The sequence below is a fragment of the Pagrus pagrus genome, assembly GCF_965226575.1.
Source record: "Pagrus pagrus genome assembly, chromosome: 7".
Lineage (NCBI taxonomy): Eukaryota > Metazoa > Chordata > Actinopteri > Spariformes > Sparidae > Pagrus > Pagrus pagrus.
The window spans coordinates 13,707,941-13,725,958 of NC_140191.1; the positions used below are offsets into that span (position 1 = coordinate 13,707,941).

An 18,018-nucleotide genomic window follows, 5' to 3' on the forward strand; every position below is an offset into this window, starting at 1 on the left:
GGTGACGAGCAGTGTTAACATGCCAACACTCCCCCACAGTGCTCTCAGCTCCCAAACTGGTCCTCTAGCTGCACAGCTAACTGAGCTAACCTGCTAACAGCAGCTACAGTTAGCAGCAGTCAGCAGTTGCTATGGTGATATGCTGCCCCCTATGTGTTTGGAGTATGATTTCGACAGGTGGCAAATTCTTACACTGGACCTTTAAAAGTGCTCATACCCTTCTTGCCTAGTGAAACCATGTAAGTCCATATGTAGTGATTTTGAATTTGAATATTTCTGATAATCTGAAGAATTAGAAATTAGAATTACTAAATTACTTTTTAGATATCTGTAGTTCTCAAAGGACAGTGAGGCTACAAACATATGATGATCGTATAGAATATGAGGCAATGCTGTACATTTTTGTCAAGTAGTTAAAATTAGCTCAGTCTTGACAACTACAGCAGTAAAATGCAACACACACATTAATGCAGCAAAAAACATCAGGGTGTCTCAATATTTTTTATATATGATTGTCATATTAAAAATAAATAAATATTGTTTTGTCAATAATACACATATGATAATGTTTTTTTTTTACTTTGTCATAGTAGGCGCCAATAATGAACCTCAATGCTGGCAGACAACTGCCATAGGATGGAAAAAAGAAGATGATGTAATAACTAGCTACAATAGCTATCTACTACCACGTTGTGTGGCTACTACCATACTACACAAAATCATTTTGGAGGAGATGACAGGCGAGAGCGAGACGCTCTGCACACAGTGTGGGCAGACATCACGATAATATCATCACGGTGAATTCTCTTGGCCATGATAATCACAGTCTGATTTGTGACAGCCCTTTTACTGCTGATAAGTAGATTTTATTGATAATACTTACTGACTTTTTACCTGAGTAATGTTTTGCAAGTGGTATTGATATTTTCTCTGAAGTAAAAGGTCTAAAAAATTTCTTCCACCACTGAAAACAGTATAAAAGTATCTTCTCTAAGTGCTTTAAATGCATTGTCTCCATGCGTTATGAAAGACAAATTGTGATAAAGACCCATGAACAATGTGCTCAGTAAGCTCACTATGTATGTGAATGTAAACATGGACAGGAATAGGATAGGTAATCTAATACAGGAGGATTCAGGGCATATTAGTGCCAGAAAGAAAACACAACTCAAGGCGAAAGCACACAGGCGAAAAGCGAGGACGTCATATGGAGGATCATGACACACTAGGAAGCGCCACGCAGTCACAGATATAATTAGTTTATGGTAGAGCGTCAGACAGATGTCAGCATCTGGGTCATCTCAGTCTGGACAAAGGAGTGCGGTTCAATACCTGTCATCTCGGCATCGCCAGTCACCGCTCATAACAGCCAAAAGAGCTGCGCTGTCACAGAGGTAAGCTCAGGACTGTGGACAAGAATAAAAGCCTTATCTCCCAATTCTTTATCGGCTAGCAATGATGATATGCTTCCACGATGGCAGATAAAGAGATAATATTAATATTCAATTCAATAATACTCCCATAAATATCAGAGGTGAAAAGAAGAGGCTGGACGGCTCAGTTGGTGAAGCTTAAAGTTAATGTTTCAAGTTTAATTTTGGAGGGAGTCATCGCTTTCAAGACACACATTCAACAATTCCTTACCACAACTTTAGTTTCAGTAATAAGGACAATACTGCCGAAATACTTGTGAATTTAAAACCTGAATCTATTAATGACAGTGGTTTTTATTTTATTCACATCACATTTATATGTTTGGGGCTTCAACACTAAAGTCGACTCAGGTCCAAGTTGTTACGGGACATTGACCGCCCTCATAATGTTAGTGTGACCGGACCCTGGGATCCAGCCTGTCACCACAATCACCATGTCGCCCGACTTGAAGAATCCTCTTGCTTTCCCTGAGGAGGGAAACACAGGAGAGTGTGTGAGTGAGATGGCATCATAGCATACAAATAAGCAGGAGGCACACGAGGAGACACCCGCTGACCTATATCCATGCCGAAGTTGACCCTGTTGTCGACATCATCGGCCCAGACGGGAGCAGGCAGAGGGTGGAAGAGGACAGGAAACACTCCTCTTAACAGCTGAGACTGACGGGCCACCTGAGGGAGACGACAGAGACGTGAAGGGAAGGCTCAGGTATTTGTTACGTAACAGTGATTTGTGTTAGATATAACTACTACTACTTTGTTTGTGGTGTCTGATAAGGTGATACATTTCTGCCAGTTCCTCTGCATATTCAAGATTTTGACGTCCACAATGAGCCCATGACTGATCTAATGCAGTGTTTTCCAAGTCTTTGTGACCCTATAAAGTTAATATAGCGAAGTCTACTTGTTGATAGGTTATGGCTTTGTCTGGACATCAGTCATGATCAGATCAACCAAGGAGTTATTTACTTCCCATGCTTGGCCACTAAAGCTGACTCTAATCAGTTCATCCTTGAGACCAAGTGGACGTTTGTGCCAGATGTAATAAAGTTCTTGATAAATCGCTCTCATGAGAGTGGGCCATACGTGAGGTCCTTTGTAAAGGTCAAGAATCAGAAGTATAAATAAGGAGTCATGCCTCCCAGGTTGGGACCCACTGATCCAATACTGATGTGAGGGCCATTTCACTGGCATTTTCATCCATGAGAACATTTTCTCAAAAACGAAAGCCCAGACTTCCTTTAAATTCACCACACATGTTGAGTCTATTGATATTTTCGGTGAATCCCCGACCTTTCCTCCAGCACCACCAGCAAGCCCAACTTTTCACCTGTAAACACTAAATAAATAAATACATCTCATGTGATTTAAAATGCACATTCACACTCCCCACAGGACGAACCCTTTCCATTCACACACTTTATAAGCCTTTCTCCAGCAACACTATCAGGCCAAAATGTCACTTTTGCTCACAGTGTAATGGGCAGGATGAGACACACTTTTACTTTAAATCTTAATGACCTCCTGGCCTTTCTTTGTAGTTTTACCCTCAGGTGAGCGTCATTTTTATTCTGTAACAGAAATGTCAAAATAGCTAATCTTTCTGTTAACGTCATATATGCTTGTGCATGAATGTCATTGTCTTCAATATTAATCATTCTGCTAGCTATTCTACTTCAGTCCTTGTTTTGTACTGACTTTCTTATTATTGTGTATTGATTTATAATTCCAGAGACAATATGACTGCATAACATTATGTTACTGTGCATCTATGGCACTTAAGTCAGACAGAAGCTGAGAGGCCTGTTCTTGTGTCAGTTTTATAAGTAGACGTATCTTCTACATCTTACATCTCATCTTTTATTTGTCCGTTGTCTCATTTATTTGTCTGTAAAGAGGGCACTCCTAAAAACTGAGCTTGCTCTTAGTGAGTTTCTCCTGAAGAAATAAAGTTTTCAACATTCAAAATTACCCCCCTGTAATCTCAGAGGTTGCCATAAGTAGGGTCACAGGGTCAACCCCCATGAGTCCACACCAGGTCCAGATGTGCGGCTCTGAACCTGACCCTGACTCTCCGACCTCCATGTGGAGCATATAGCACGAGGAGGAGGTTCTTATGTGGATTAACTCCACAGGGCTGTAAAATTAAAGGTAATCTTGAGCTACTTTGGGACCGTTTGTGACACATTTTGTGCTCTGACCACATGTTTTAAAATAACTATCTTTGAGCAAAGAGCTCTGTAGAACGCTCCATAAAACAGAAATACACCCCAGTAAAATATCACACATAAACACAGTCAGAGAGACCAATCTGACATCTTTAGCACTGTGACTTTTAACAACAACAGACTGTGATAGTAAATACTGACTGTATCACACACTGTTCAGTTTTTAAAAGTATGAGTCATCAACAATGAAGTCGTGGTGGTTCAGGAAAGACAAGTGCAATGCTGGTTCATATAGGCAGACGGTACCTGAGGACTTCTGGTGATGGAAATAATCGGACAGCGAGGCCGGTACCGGGACAAAAGATGTGCCGCCCTGGAGAGAAGAGGAGGAAGGATACATGATGAGCAGGAGGGAAGTATGTACAGACAGTTGACAAATTCAAGGAAAAACCAACATAAAGTGTCTTAAAAGTATCGATCCATCACCAGAACAGCTTCAAGGCTCCTTAGCGTATAACTCTCTGAACACGTTTATTCTCAAAGATATTCCCCTCATTTACTGAAGGATGGTGGTGTTGGAGTTTAACACATTGATTGAATGCACAATTCATCTAAATGCAGAGGTCACTGAGTGAAGTCATCAAAATGAAATAATGAACACTCTTTCAAAGTCACTGTTTGGCCATGCAGGCGGCATGGCTCAAGGGACTGCTCTGTTGGTCACAACATTTCAACAACGATCCATCTGATTTTGTGTCCATAGGATGAATCCTAAAGACTTTGATCCTCTGACTTTTCCTCTAGCAACAATATTAATTCATTCATTCGTGTGTTTTTTCTCTTTTTTGGCAAAGGCATTACTCTCAAATACAACTGTAGGGAGGTGGAGAGAGAGAGTCTGTAACCACAACTGTTCAAAAACGTACAAAAATAACAATCACACCTGATGATTTTTCTATGCTATGGTGGGGGGCAACCGGCATTATAGCACATAACCCCCAGTAGTGATGAAGTTAAGAAACAAATTATTTAAGAGGCAATGTACAATTTACATTATATCATATGTATATTATTAACATAATATAAATATTTAATTTTAAAGGTGCAATTTTGTAAGAATTGGCCACCTGTCGAAGTCATACTCCAAACCAACAGGGGGCAGCATATCACCAGAGTAATTGCTAACTGTAGCTGATGTTATCTAATAGGTTCAGTTATCCTCGGAGCTAGCGGCTGGTTAGCATGCTAACTTTGACAGATATCTCTGCAACACATTACATAGACATCTTTGACATAATGTCAATTTTGTTGTATTTTTTGTGCTCCTACATATACTGTATAAAATAGACAAATATAAGCATGCTGACACGCTAAACTAAGCTGTTCAAAATGGCAAACACTGTATGTGTTAAACACAGCCTGTATGTCTTTGTCATTTGTGAGCCTCTAAACATTCCCACATTAGCATTTAGCTCACAGCACTGTTGTGCCCGAGCACAGCCTCTCAGAGCTGATAGCATCGCTGTAGACTCTTTGTCTTGCTTCCTTACAATCTTGATCCGCAGTCAAGGTCAACTGGATCTTCTCAGCCTCTGTATGAGTAATAAAGTGTGATAGGACTGAAGATTTTGCATTTGTCATGTTTCTCCTCTCAGATATCGAGCTTCATCCTCCAATTTGACACCCTCTGTATGTGGTGCCTGTGTGTATGTGGTGATGCAAAAATATACGTTTACATAATAGTATATCTATATGTGAGTGCATGTCTTCAGAGAACAGTAATATGTATTTTGGCAGAACACACAAAAACATAAGGGGAACACAATAAAGGTTATAGTCAACATAAAACTCTGCCCTAAGGATGTGGAAGCAGGAAACAGAAGTGCAATATTAAATCTTTGCTCTGGGATAAAAACACAACATCTGCTGCTCCAGCAGCTTGTCTTGTCTGTCCAGAAGGAAGAATGGAAACTCAAAAAAACATTATGTGATGTGTTTGCACGGGTCTACAGTATGTTCATAGTTAGGGACTGAACAAAGTGTTCAACCTAACAGCATGCTCCTGGGATGACTCAGCACTTCAGGATTCATGTCCAATACCACCGACCACTGACGCAGGAAGGACTTTAATGTTGGAGACCGGACTTTTTTTGGATTTTGGATTTTAGCTGTCATTATTAAAGCTTCAACCTGCCTCCTGCTGTGTCTGTTTGTGTCCTTTTTTGATGAACTGTGAAACTATTTGCCTGATAAAGATCAAGAACTGAAATATTGCGTATAAATGTCATTTTGCAAGTTGCAGGAGTTTGCTTGAAACTAGTTTCTAACCGTATTGTAGCCATACATTGTTGGTGATAGGTTTGGTTTACACACCTGCCGCTGGTGGTGAGGACTATGATGGCTCCAGCACAACATTTAAAGGATGACTCCACAGCTCCGATGGCTGTGACCTCTGTGGGATCGGAGGAGAGGGGAGTGAGGCGACGCAGCTCCTCAAACAGCTGCTGGTGGAAAATGGCCGCCTCTGCCTCCCTGCAGATCTGAGAGACAGCGACAGAGGAGTGAGGGTGAGGAGGGGGAGAGGGTTATCAGAGGGCCCTAAGTCAGATGTAACAGAGTGGACATCATGCACACACAGAAACACACACCGAGTGCATCATTGCGACTGCCTCCACAGGAAACAGTCCCTTGGCGGTCTCCCCAGATAACATTACACAGTCGGCTCCATCCAGCACAGCGTTGGCCACGTCACTACCCTCCGCTCTTGTTGGCCGTGGGTGGGCCACCATGCTCTCCAGCATCTAAATACACACACACACACACATCACATCAGCTTCACGTTAGTACTTTAACCACAGCTGAAATGTCTCAAGTGAATAAGACCCTGTAGAGGGATTAATCCATCGAATATAAGCCACTTTATGTGTCAAATTTTGTCCTAGATGAGAGAGAAATGTAAGGCACACAGGCGCGAGACAATGAGGAGCTAATGGCTTTGTGGATGGCTGGACAGTGGCGGAGGAGAAATGAGCAATCATTTAGACTGAGGCAGGCGAGGCAGGCGAGGATGACTCTGCGAGATCATTATTGGCAAGCCAGAGACTCAGTATTATGAGTCAATAGGCTGGGCAGACAGTTGGAGGATGAGATAGCTCGCAGCGTTGCCTGAGAGACTGCATTTTTGTAGTAGCTAAGAAGCTGCTGCTAATGCTGATCAGTGCATGTGTGTGCATGTGTGTGCAAATGTGTGTGTGTGTGTGTGTGTGTGTGTGTGTGTGGGTGTTGTTTGTGGGCTCGGGTCTGGAGTAGCAAACCTGCTATAACGCTGTCATTCTGAGTCAGGAGCTGTAGCATAAACAAGATACAGCACTGTGACTCAACATGGCTGCAGGAGTGTGCATGCATGTGTGTGTGTGTGTGTGTAAGCGGAGAGGGGTGTGAAAGAGGGGAAATGTGTGTGTCTTTGAGGATGAATTCATCAGACAAGTGAGTGTGTGTTCGTGTGAGTGCATTATGTAGGAGTGCAAGGTTAATGTGTGCCTGTTAGGTTTTAATGTTCGTCTGCTCGGACCATTTGACACCTGATTGGTTAACATCGTAGTTAAGAGTCTAAATCTGCATGTTTTATCATATCTGCACGCGTGTGTTTGTGTGTGTGCTAGCCCCTGACCTGTGTGGCACAGATGACAGGCTTGCCGGCAGAGTTGCAGCGTCCAATCATCATCTTCTGGGCGATGAAGACTTTCTCCGCCGGGATCTCGATCCCCAGGTCGCCCCTGGCAACCATAACGCCATCGCTCTCAGCCAGGATCTCCTCAAAACTGACAGAGAGATTAGGGGCGGGGATGAGGAAGGCGAAGGATTCAGGGTTTGGGATGAAAAGAGGGAGTTGGAAAAAGAGCACAAAGGGGACGAGGAAGCAGAGAGGAGCAAAATTATACTGTTTGTGTTCATCCAGGACGTGTTTTGAGCTGCAAAAACAGGATTTTGCCGACTGCTTCTGGATCTCGAGAACATATTGAGGATTTTGTTGCTTTGAGATCTAAATCCTACATTATGAATATGTGAGCAGTGTAAACAGGGAAGAGCAGGAACATGTGATGAGCATGATTTAAGTAAAAACAGCTGCAGGGGATGTTAAACACGACTCTTCACTCCAAATATTGACACACAGCATCATAATCAAGCAAAATGTAATCTTTATGAGCCAACATTTAAATTAGAGCCATAGTCAAACAGTGTCAGCAGCAGGAGAGAGCGTGAGAAAAGTGATGGGGATGAGGGAGCTGTGACATGAATTGTGTCAGATATTTTAATTGGCAGCTATAACTCACACCGACACACATCGCTTATCATGGATGCATTGAATCCAGAGTTGACATATGTCCATCCATCACTGACAGCTGGCCGTCCACAGGAGCGGTGGATTTATACGTCCTGTCACAGCCTCATTATGACACTCTCACTGCCTCCAGCTCAAAATAACCATGCTTTAATGGTTTTATTTATAGTGTTTTCCTCCACTCACTTCTGAACCCCTTGCCGGCTTTCCACCTTGCTGATCACTTTGATGTCTCGCCCGTGGGGCCCCAGCACTCGCCGCACGTCTTTGACATCCTGGGCCGAGCGGATGAAGCTGGCGAACACGATGTCGACACCCTGGGCCACCCCGAACCTCAGGTCGGCCTCGTCTCGCTCGCTGACTGCCTGCAGGCTGATCAGGTCAGAGCCGGGGAGGTTGACGCCTTTACGGCTGCATAGCAGCCCGCCGGCCTCCACCACTGTGTCCACCCAGTCAGGGCCTGCAGAGGACAAGGAGTTAAAGGATGAGTCCACCCAAAAGTGTAAATTCAGTCATTATCTATTCATCCCCATGCTGATAGAAAGTCGGGTGAAGTTTTTTCAACATTTCTGGAGCTTCACAGCAAAACAGTGTTCAGGCATAGTCCAAGTCTCCAGATGCCCTGAGATCCCAAATTGATTTGCACCCTTGACACACGGTCAAGCTCTTGCATCCACTTCAGATGGGTGGAGCGCTAATGCTTTTAGCTTAGCAGCCACAGTGAAAATTGTGGCTTTAGAAATGGTACGAATAACATCTTTTCAAATCAATTTTAGATCTCAGGGTGTCAGAGACTTGGATTGCTAAAGATGAGCTGTATGGAGCCATTTTATATATATTTGCAGTTGTTGTTTTCTATGTTTTTAAACAAGTCCCCTTCTGCTTTAGCTGGAGAATGCTGCATCTCTGTTGTGCTGTGAAGCTCCAGAAATGTTTTGTCGGCTTACTGGAGCAAGGTCCATAAATGTATCTGGGATTTCTCAAGTTATAAATCTGATTTCATTGCGAGGCCATATATACAAGGTGACCCACTAATTATAGCAGACTCAGATATGATCCAGACTACATTAGTACTATAATGGCGGGGTGGCAGATTTTGTTAAGGGGCTGAACGACTCCAGGGGAACCGTCTTTTCATGAATAGCTTATTCAGCTAAGCAAGGTTAGAAAAACATCTCATTCAGACTGAGAGACAGGGCTGATCAGAGTGTGATCTTTTGTACATCAGTGCTGTGAACTGATAAACATAAAGCAAGTAGGACTTTATATGGACGATAATGAGGGTAAACAAAATGAGAAGTGTTATATGATAATGGCAGACAGGAATATTTATGTTTATGTATGCAGATGTATGTTTGATTTCAAGTGTGTATGCATATATATGCTTGTGTTGGTGTGTCTTTTTTTATGTATGTATTTGTATTGCATAATTCATCAAGTATATATCATAACACAAGAAAATAGGAGGTAAGATCTTGTCATATTACTGCTTTGTTAAAGACAACTTGATGTGCGTTACCTGTTTCTTGTACTTTGAGTCCAATGAGGCCATCATCAATGTAGATCGTGCTTCCTTTCTTCAGGACTTTGGGCAGATGGGGGTAGTCCACCCATATTACCTTCCCGTCTGTCTTGTCTTTGTCACTCTCTGCTGTCACCACACGGACATGGCTGCCTTTCTCCAGCTCCACCTCCTCCTCCACCGTCTATACAAACACACACACACACAAAATGAAAAGACTTCTGTTCAGCAAACACCACTATCACCTCTATAATCTCCTCTAACGCATAGAAGATGTTATCAAACATGTGTCATCACTGGTTGTTCAGGACATGATCTCTATGGGGGAAACCTGTGGTGCAAGTACAGAGTTTCATCACGGTATTGTTTGTAGGAATGTGTGGGCAGGAACGTGACATACAATCTGTCCTTGTTGTTTACCAGGAGCAGAAGAACCAACAAACTCAGTGTGTAACTCACAAATTTGGCAAGAAAACTGTTCAATAAATAAAAAAATAAATGGCACGTAAGAATTACGATATATGGCAACCCTCCAAGTCAAGTTGATGTCATCTATAGTATGTTGATGTACCTCAATCTGTTGGAATCAAATATTTGGTTTTCTCGTCCTGAGTGTGGATCGTATCTCTGTTTGCTGTTGCAAAACCACAACCTGCATCTGAGCCGAGCTGAAAACCTGTTTGACTGAACTCCACACGCTGTCTGAATCCATGCTGAGCTTCAACAGGCTGGTCTGTGTGTTATGTTGCTTGTGGCTGAACCGTTCTGTTAATTCAGAGGTTTCACGTGCCAGTGACGATGTGATAACGTGACAGACTTCAACTGTACTCGGTTATAACTGTCCCACAAATGTCAACTGCTTTCTACCATCACTCTTTTGTTTGTGTCTGCTGTTTTCTCATGTTATCCACATTCTTGCTGTTAGTGTAAAATGTCCTCTGCTAAAACATGCAAGAAATGATGGTGGCTTTATTGTAAATATGTTTCTTCTTACTAAATGTGTTTACACATTTCTTTTGTGTTTATACTTCTGGTTTCCATGATCCGGTTTCCCTGGGTTCAGTTTTTACCGTTACTCCTTGCATCCTCTGGACTTTCTCGGCGTCGTAACAGTGTTCATGATCAGTGTTGGGCAAGTTACTTCCAAAATGTAATGTATTACATATTACCATCATTTGAATGTAATAAGTGACTTTGCAATATTACTGTCTGTGTAGAGTTTTGCATTACTGAGCTGGGTATCAAACTTCAATACACTCGTGTTTTAGGCATCAACAAACATACCCAACAGGAAACAGAAAATATGTGTGGGCAACACATACATCAAGTAATTCCTGTGATCTGAGGACTTCATAGTAGATAGTGATGAGCTACTGGAGAACAGACTGGGAGATAATACATTAATGAATCATTAGGTAATGATGATTAACTATGAACTATGACTTATTCTTCAGATCAGTTCTTGTGGTTTCTGCTAAATGAGCTGAATGTTGGAAATGTGGAGAATCTATCTAACCATGTGTAGCATGTCCATGTTGACCAAAGTTAAAACATTTATATCATTATGAGCCGCTTTGAACAAGGTTAAACGGGTCACCGGCGACATGGTGGGTCTGACCAGGTTGAAAAACATCTCTAAACCCTTAACTTCAGGTGGTGAAGCATTACTGAACATAGTAATTGTGATAATATTACCAAACATCCTATTTCATGCATGCATCCTAATGCATTATATTGCTCCGTTACAGCATAAATTAATATATCACTGTAGTGCGTCACTTTAGTCCTGCGTCACTTTAGTCACTCCTAACTCTGTTCATGATATGCGAGACCAAGAAAGTAGAATAGGCTGGTATGTATAGCTCATGTGTTAGTAACTTAATTGTATCCCTCAATTAGTCTACTAAACAGACTTTAGAGGAGTCACAATGAGCCAGAATCAGTGTGCAGCTCGCACCATGCAGAGCGTTTTGTAAGCTAATCAAAGCAAGAGAGGTTTCCAACAGCTTGGAGTTATTTGTTCAGCAAAGCAGACGGCGTGCGACAGCAACACAATAATCTGATGATGAGAAAGCAAAAGAGGACACAACAACAGTTGTGACAACCTGTAGAAAACGATGATGATACGAAGCAGTCGACATATTTTTCAGCACCTCTTACACCTGACTGCATGTGACAGGTTGATTCAGACTGGTTGATAGATGAGGCAGAACATGTTTACCCCTTTCACTAATCCAGTGCGGATCTCTGGACCCTTCGTATCCAAGGCGATGGCAACCGGCCGATAATACAAGGGGTCGGAGGTTATCGTCTCCACCGCCTCTCGGATGTTTTTGATGGTTTGGCCGTGGTACTGACAGACACAGGGAGGGAGACGGACAGAGAATCAATACATGACTAAAGGAAAGACTGAAACATGTGTGTTTAAGTACTGAAAACACAGGCACAGGACATACTTCATGTGAGCCATGAGAGAAATTTAGGCGAGCAATATTCATTCCTGCCTTCACCATCTCTTGGAGTTTGGGGACCGATCGGGATGCAGGACCTGAACGGAGAAGAAAGAGAGGTTTACAAAATGTGAGGGAACGAGAGCTTCCTGGATTCAAAGGATTCAAAAACTCCAGGACACTCTCTTTTAGATCATTTAAATGCCTTTATTGTCACAGCATTGTTTTGTTTGACCTTAAAACAAACTCCAACGTAACATGTTTGACAATAAAGGCACTGTCATTGTTTAGAAGAGAGTCTGAGGGTTTTTTGTTGTGATTTTTAAACGAGTAAAGATGTTTTCAATGTTGCTCCGAAACCGATACCAGTGTCAGAAATTATGATAATATCCTGGTATATTCGATTGTCGCACCAAGCCCTAACATTAACAAGTGCTTCAAAATTTCAATTTCAAAAGATTTCAAAATATTGATATAAATAATGTGTATCACGATGTAGCCTAAAAATATCACAATACTATTTAAAGGCCACATGCCCAACCCTCTCCGATACTGCCTACAATGCATGAGTCTGTTTTTTCTGTCTGTATGATGTATGATGAATTATAATAATAAAAACAAAAACAAACAAAAACATAATAACAATATAGGGTTATTATTATTAAACTGTACACATATTTTAAGGCACTGGTATTGGACCGGTGCTCAGTATTGCCTAGGTGTTTAACATTAAATCTGAGCATAAACAATACGTCGATTGGCATAAAATTGACATCTTTGATAAACTATCACTGATTCAAGCTTCTCAAATGTGACCATCTGCTGCTTTTCTGTGTTTTCTGTGATGATAAACTGAATACTTTTGGGTTTTGGACTCAAAGACAAAACAGGGAATTTGAATGTGTCAAATTTCAGATTTTTCTGATATTTTCCTGATTTTTATTGGCAAAGACAATAATTGGCAGATTAATTCATGATTAAAATGATTATCAGCGTTACCTGCTACTTTAACACTTTCGAAATAAGCCCCTTCAGTGAGCAGTGAAACGATATTTGCCTTTGTGAGAAATGAAAGGTGATATCTGGAGATTCAGAGCTCTGGAGGGACTAAGAAGCAATTTCTGTTTTGTGTTTCCTTCCAATTATATTTCTCTTTTTCTGGGCAAACAGAGCTCCAGGGTGACACAGCCAAGACTTAAACCCTGCCAACACACTTAGGGCCACCCGGCAGCACCCAGGAGCTGAGTGCCAGCGATGACAAACAGTTGCCAGAAATCAAACTTGAAACTGAGACTCACTGTCTGCAGCCGTTTTCTGCACTCACCGATGGTGCAGATTATGCTGGTGTTGCGCGCTGTGATTGGCTCCTGGTCGATGTCCAGCAGACAGAGATGTTCCAAGAAGGTGTCAGCCATGCTGGCATCCAGCTGCTGGCGTTGGATGAAAGAGTCCGGCAGTGTCATCGCCTCTGAGTAGCGCCTGATGCGAGCTGTAGCGACAGAGAAAATGTTGTCAGCGGGGTGAAGTCAGTCATGAAAACTCGACTGCCAACTCCACCTGAGAATACAAATTAAACATCTCATCGAAAACGTGTGTGCGACTTCTGTGTTTAAAAACACTTATAGTTTGTGTTTAGAGTGAAGGGAAGATATCAGAGACTCTACAGCTTTCCACCGCAGACTCTGAATGTACAGCTGACCTGACATTAACTACAGCGTGGAGGGGTCGTGTGGATTTACATGCTGACATTCAGCTGCCATACCAGTCAGCTGTATGAAAACAAAACACTGCAGTTCAGCAACAAAATGGCATTTCATGGGTGACAGGGAGGCTGAGATTAATGCCATGTAGAGGAAACACACAGGGTTACACGGTGACATTTGAAACACAGAGGTCTCCACACCAGCAGTTCTTTGATATGAAAAGTCTGTTTCTCAGACAGCAGAGAGGAGGATCTTGTTTCACATGCATCCACTAAAATACTATCTCCCGCTCTGCTGCAGAAGGAATAAAGGTAAACTGAGATGTCTTGTATTCTCAGAGGAGACACTCAAACTCAAAGGAGACGTGATTTGCTTGCATTTTTTGTTTTCTGTCGGTGCTCGAGCTACATGTTCGTCTCTGACTGAAAAACAACAAAGGGCCAACAAAGAACAAATCCATAGATCAGAGCGTGAAAAACCAGAGCAGTTCTACTTTGATCATTTTAAAGTAATGCTGGTTCATTCGCTGATTTTTGGCTCAATCAGAATAATCGGAAAAATGAGCTCCTGACTGGGAAAATCTGTGTGAACGACCCCTCACAAACCTTACCTGCACCACGTGCCAACCCTGATGTCAAGTCAGATAAAGCAAATTTTAGTGGTTTTATTGAAGGCTCTGGTGCAGGGTCAAGTCTAGGACAAAACCACTTTGAAATATAAATGTGACGGGTGGCAAAATGGCGAGGACCCAAATGCAAGACACTCAGGAGGCAGGCAGGATTAGGAACAAAAAAGGAGCTTTTAATATCCAGCCGAAAAATTTAAATGTTTAGCCACACTTTACAGACAATAATATATTGAAGTTTTGCTCTCCTTTTACAGCCAAAAAATGTTTGTAGTCTTTGGTAAAAGACAAAAAAAGTAATTTAACTACTTGAATCACTGTGTGAATATGAATGTAGTTAAACTACCTGCAAACTATCGCAAAATCTACTTAAACTACTAGTTCCCAGTGACTCCACCTGTCACTACTACTGCACAAAGCCTGAGTGCAACAGCCAGTAAATGGAGCCCATGTCTTCATGCACAGCTTTATAGTCTACCTGACTGAAGGCTTTGAGTCGGTACAATGGCATCCATTTTAAAGGATGTCACAGTCAGTCAAGCCTGCCATTTCTGCCTCCACGTGGGAGGAGAGGGCAAAGACCAGGGAGGAGAAGGACGAGGAGATAGGGGCCCGACAGACAAGGTCGCTGCTCACGGCACAACGGGAGTGAAGAGGTGAGGATGAAGAGGGCAGAGAGGGGAGGAGGACGAGAGGGTGAGGTGACGAGAGGAGGCATCTGACAAGGAAGGGAAAAACTGAAAACCGGATTATTTGTTAGGTTTGTTCATTTGTTATTTTTGCACCGCGTGCCCTAATGTGAAGACCTTGTCAAGCAAAGTGCTATGTTTTAATTGCATTTAATTAAATTAAAGCCCTCTGTGGTGGAGCGACACGCAGAAACACAGAGGGACAGAGCTTGAAGTCTGCAGAGGAAACTCCCTGATGGGAACGGTGACTGGGAGGTTTTTGCAGGATAACGTGAACAGAACAGACACGGCTCTTCTATCCTGTGGATTCGGTAGCTGTCAGTTTTTGCTCTCGCTTTCTCTTCGTGTCTTTTTCTCTCTCTCTCTCTCTGTACACCTCCCTGTGACCCAGTTCTGCCGCGCTGCTGCACACATCATTACGTGTCCCACTGAGAGCCTCCTCTGACACTTCCCAGGGTGTACACATGGAAACACACACACATACATAGATACAGGTGCCTGTTACAGGAAGGATGACTATAAATAAAGTTGGGTCAAAGGCGGTTGCAAAACATCAGTCAATGCACCTTGATAAGAAAGGTGGACAGGGTCGATGGGCGAGGCCCGGTCGTACCAGGAATTACATGTTTGCAGAAGGTCACATTCCAGCATGAAGGCAGGTCAGCGTGCATGTGTGTGATCGATCCGGGAACAGATGTTTGCCCAGCTATGACTCGCCAATATAGTTCAAAAGCATCTAAAATCGACACAGTGCTGCATAATCTGACCAACAAGTACAAAATGGGCAAGTGAGTGATTTAAATGTTATCACAGATATGAGAAACACCTGATCAACCAAAGCACACAACGCTCTTTTGTCCTTGCAGCTCAATTTCACAATAAGTCCATGTAAATCAGTCACTATAGAGTCAGTTTTGATAATACTTAAGTTGTATGATCATGTACAAAACTCAAAATACAAAAGAAAACTGTTCGTCCACTTACCCGATTTGGAAAAACCCTCCATTTTTTAAATTAAAATCCACGGCACAGTTCCTCCTTTTCTTCTTTATTCTGTAATTTTGTATTAACTTCCTCCTCGTGCCTTTATCGTCTGTGCTCAGGCCGTGCACCTGTCATCCTCTTAAGCCTAGTGTCACCTGAACAAGCCTAGTTCAGTCTCTTTCCTTCATTTTCACCCTCTGACCCCTCTGCTGGCCCCTCATCTCTCCTCCCACTCGCACCATTTGGATTGAGTCCATTTGGATGAATTAGTTGAGGTGACTCAGCATCAGTGACTAGGCAAAGCAATGCTAAAAATGGAAATACTTTATGTCAATAGCCCCGTGATGACACTGAACTATCAGGGTGCAAAATGAGACTTGCTGCATCACTACAGGTTATGTAATCCTGACCCTGGCCTTGACACACTTTTATCCCCAAATCAGACACAGATAATACTTTCAACGTGGCTGTGTCTCCTGCTCATTTTATTCACAAGACACTCTCAACCCCACTGCTTATAAATAACCGTCGATCCACTGGTTATCACTTACAGGCCTTAAGAAGTATACTTTTGGGTTGCCAGATTGTGAAACGAGTCATTAAAAAAAGTTTATTTTCTTTCTTTTATTCCTTAAATACTGGAAATCCACACACGCTCCTTCATTAATACACTGGAGAAAATAAATGTTATATTATTTGAACATGGAAAAGACCATAGCTACTGAAAAGAACACGCTAATTCAATTAAAATCATATGGGGAGATGTACTACTGGCATTAAGGGTATTAAAAAGTGGCCTTATGCTTGAATTTGGCTCAAGAATTTTGGCTTTTGGTAAGTAAATCACCTGTAAACATAAATGTTAATAAGTCAGCAAACAAAAATGTTAATAAATTACTAATTTTAGTTTCGACGGCCTGTTGCACTTCCAGAAGGTCAGAGGTCAAACAGGTCATTGGAGGATTTTACATGAAAAATTCTTCTTTCATCCCACCACGAGTCAAACACCCAAAGATGCTTCATTTACTGTGATAAATGACAAAGAAAACCAGCAAATCTTTACTGGAACTGGAACTGGAACCAGCAAATGTTTGACAGTTTTCTTTCGTTTGACTAATCATTACAGCTCTACTCTGAACCTTTGGAAACATGTGTCACTAATTTGCTGTCCTCCACATTTTTGCTTTCACCCACCGCAGCATGTTCCTGTTTTATGAGAAGACACATAATCAGGTCGTCTGTCAGAAAAATGTGGGCTGATAACGGCTGATGATAGAGGAGTGTGAGACTTTGACAAAAGAGATGATGTGTCTTCCACTCAGTGGCACAGTTGACTCAAAGTTTCTTATTGACCTCTTGAACGAGTGCATGGAGCTGCAGTCTGTGGGGTTGTATCTGTGCACAGTCACACATGAACCCAGGCTGACAGAGGTCGTCAATCGTTAGCCAAAGTACAAACAGACCTTTGTTCCTGAGTCGACTACAGAAAATCTACCCTGTGTACCACACCTAGTATCATATAATAGTAATTACCAGACTGGAATACAGGTCGGCTTTACGCATGAAGACCAAAGTGCACTAATATGAAACTTAAATCGAACACTTAATAAAGAAATAAGTAAACTACAGGATCCAAGAAGCAGGATTAGTATCAAAACTTTCACCTTTTAGTCTCTAACAGTGAACAATTCATTTTAACCTGAGAGTGAGTTACGTGTGTCTGGAGAAAATAAAGTATTTCATGAGGCTCGTCAGGTAACAATCGCATGAACAGGACAAAGTAGAGTGATCAATATCTGGCAGAGCGAGAGAAATCAGCAGGGAAGATTTCAAGCTGTAAAACAAACAATCAAACCAAAACCAGCGTTACATAAACAACAGGGTGCAGAATGAGGCGTTTGCTTACACTTCTTGCATCGCACACCGTCTGCACAGTAAAGGTTGTAAAGGAATTAAAGGCTGTAAAGGTTAGATGTTAGAAAATGAGATGACCAACCTGTTGAAGTACTGAAGCAGGCCAAGACTGAACGAAGAGGAGGGACAAGCAGGATAAATAAATGTGTTGGTGTGAGTTTTATCACCATCTGGTGGACTGCAGTGTA

The 18,018-nt window shown here is 42.1% G+C and overlaps 1 protein-coding gene across 3 annotated transcripts; it reads right to left on the minus strand.

Annotated features, from left to right (window-relative positions):
* Positions 1 to 1,565: 1,565 nt before the first annotated feature.
* Positions 1,566 to 17,934, minus strand: pklr (pyruvate kinase L/R). 3 transcript variants are annotated; one of them, XM_084356309.1, is made up of 12 exons: positions 17,913 to 17,934; positions 13,240 to 13,404; positions 11,922 to 12,013; positions 11,687 to 11,818; positions 9,463 to 9,649; positions 8,130 to 8,403; positions 7,272 to 7,422; positions 6,250 to 6,402; positions 5,975 to 6,141; positions 3,908 to 3,974; positions 1,991 to 2,105; positions 1,566 to 1,901 (listed from the first exon to the last, which is right to left on the minus strand). In XM_084356309.1, exons 2-12 carry the CDS (start codon positions 13,376 to 13,378, stop codon positions 1,795 to 1,797), a joined length of 1,584 nt encoding a protein of 527 aa, XP_084212435.1. In that variant the 5' UTR covers positions 13,379 to 13,404; positions 17,913 to 17,934; the 3' UTR covers positions 1,566 to 1,794. The 3 variants fall into 3 exon arrangements, with proteins under 3 accessions (XP_084212435.1, XP_084212434.1, XP_084212436.1); XM_084356308.1 differs by lacking the exon at positions 17,913 to 17,934 and adding an exon at positions 15,917 to 16,060; XM_084356310.1 differs by lacking the exon at positions 17,913 to 17,934 and adding an exon at positions 15,499 to 15,559.
* Between the last annotated feature and the right edge of the window lie 84 nt (positions 17,935 to 18,018).

Excerpts from the sequence above, each read along its gene's own strand:
- pklr (XM_084356308.1), bottom strand. The coding sequence starts at position 15,938 with ATGGAGGGTTTTTCCAAATCGG. Across the intron at positions 11,819-11,921 it reads TCTCTCATGGCTCACATGAA|TACCACGGCCAAACCATCAA; the intron begins GTATGTCCTGTG and ends TGTGTCTGTCAG. Across the intron at positions 2,106-3,907 it reads CCATCACCAGAAGTCCTCAG|GTGGCCCGTCAGTCTCAGCT; the intron begins GTACCGTCTGCC and ends CGTCTCCCTCAG.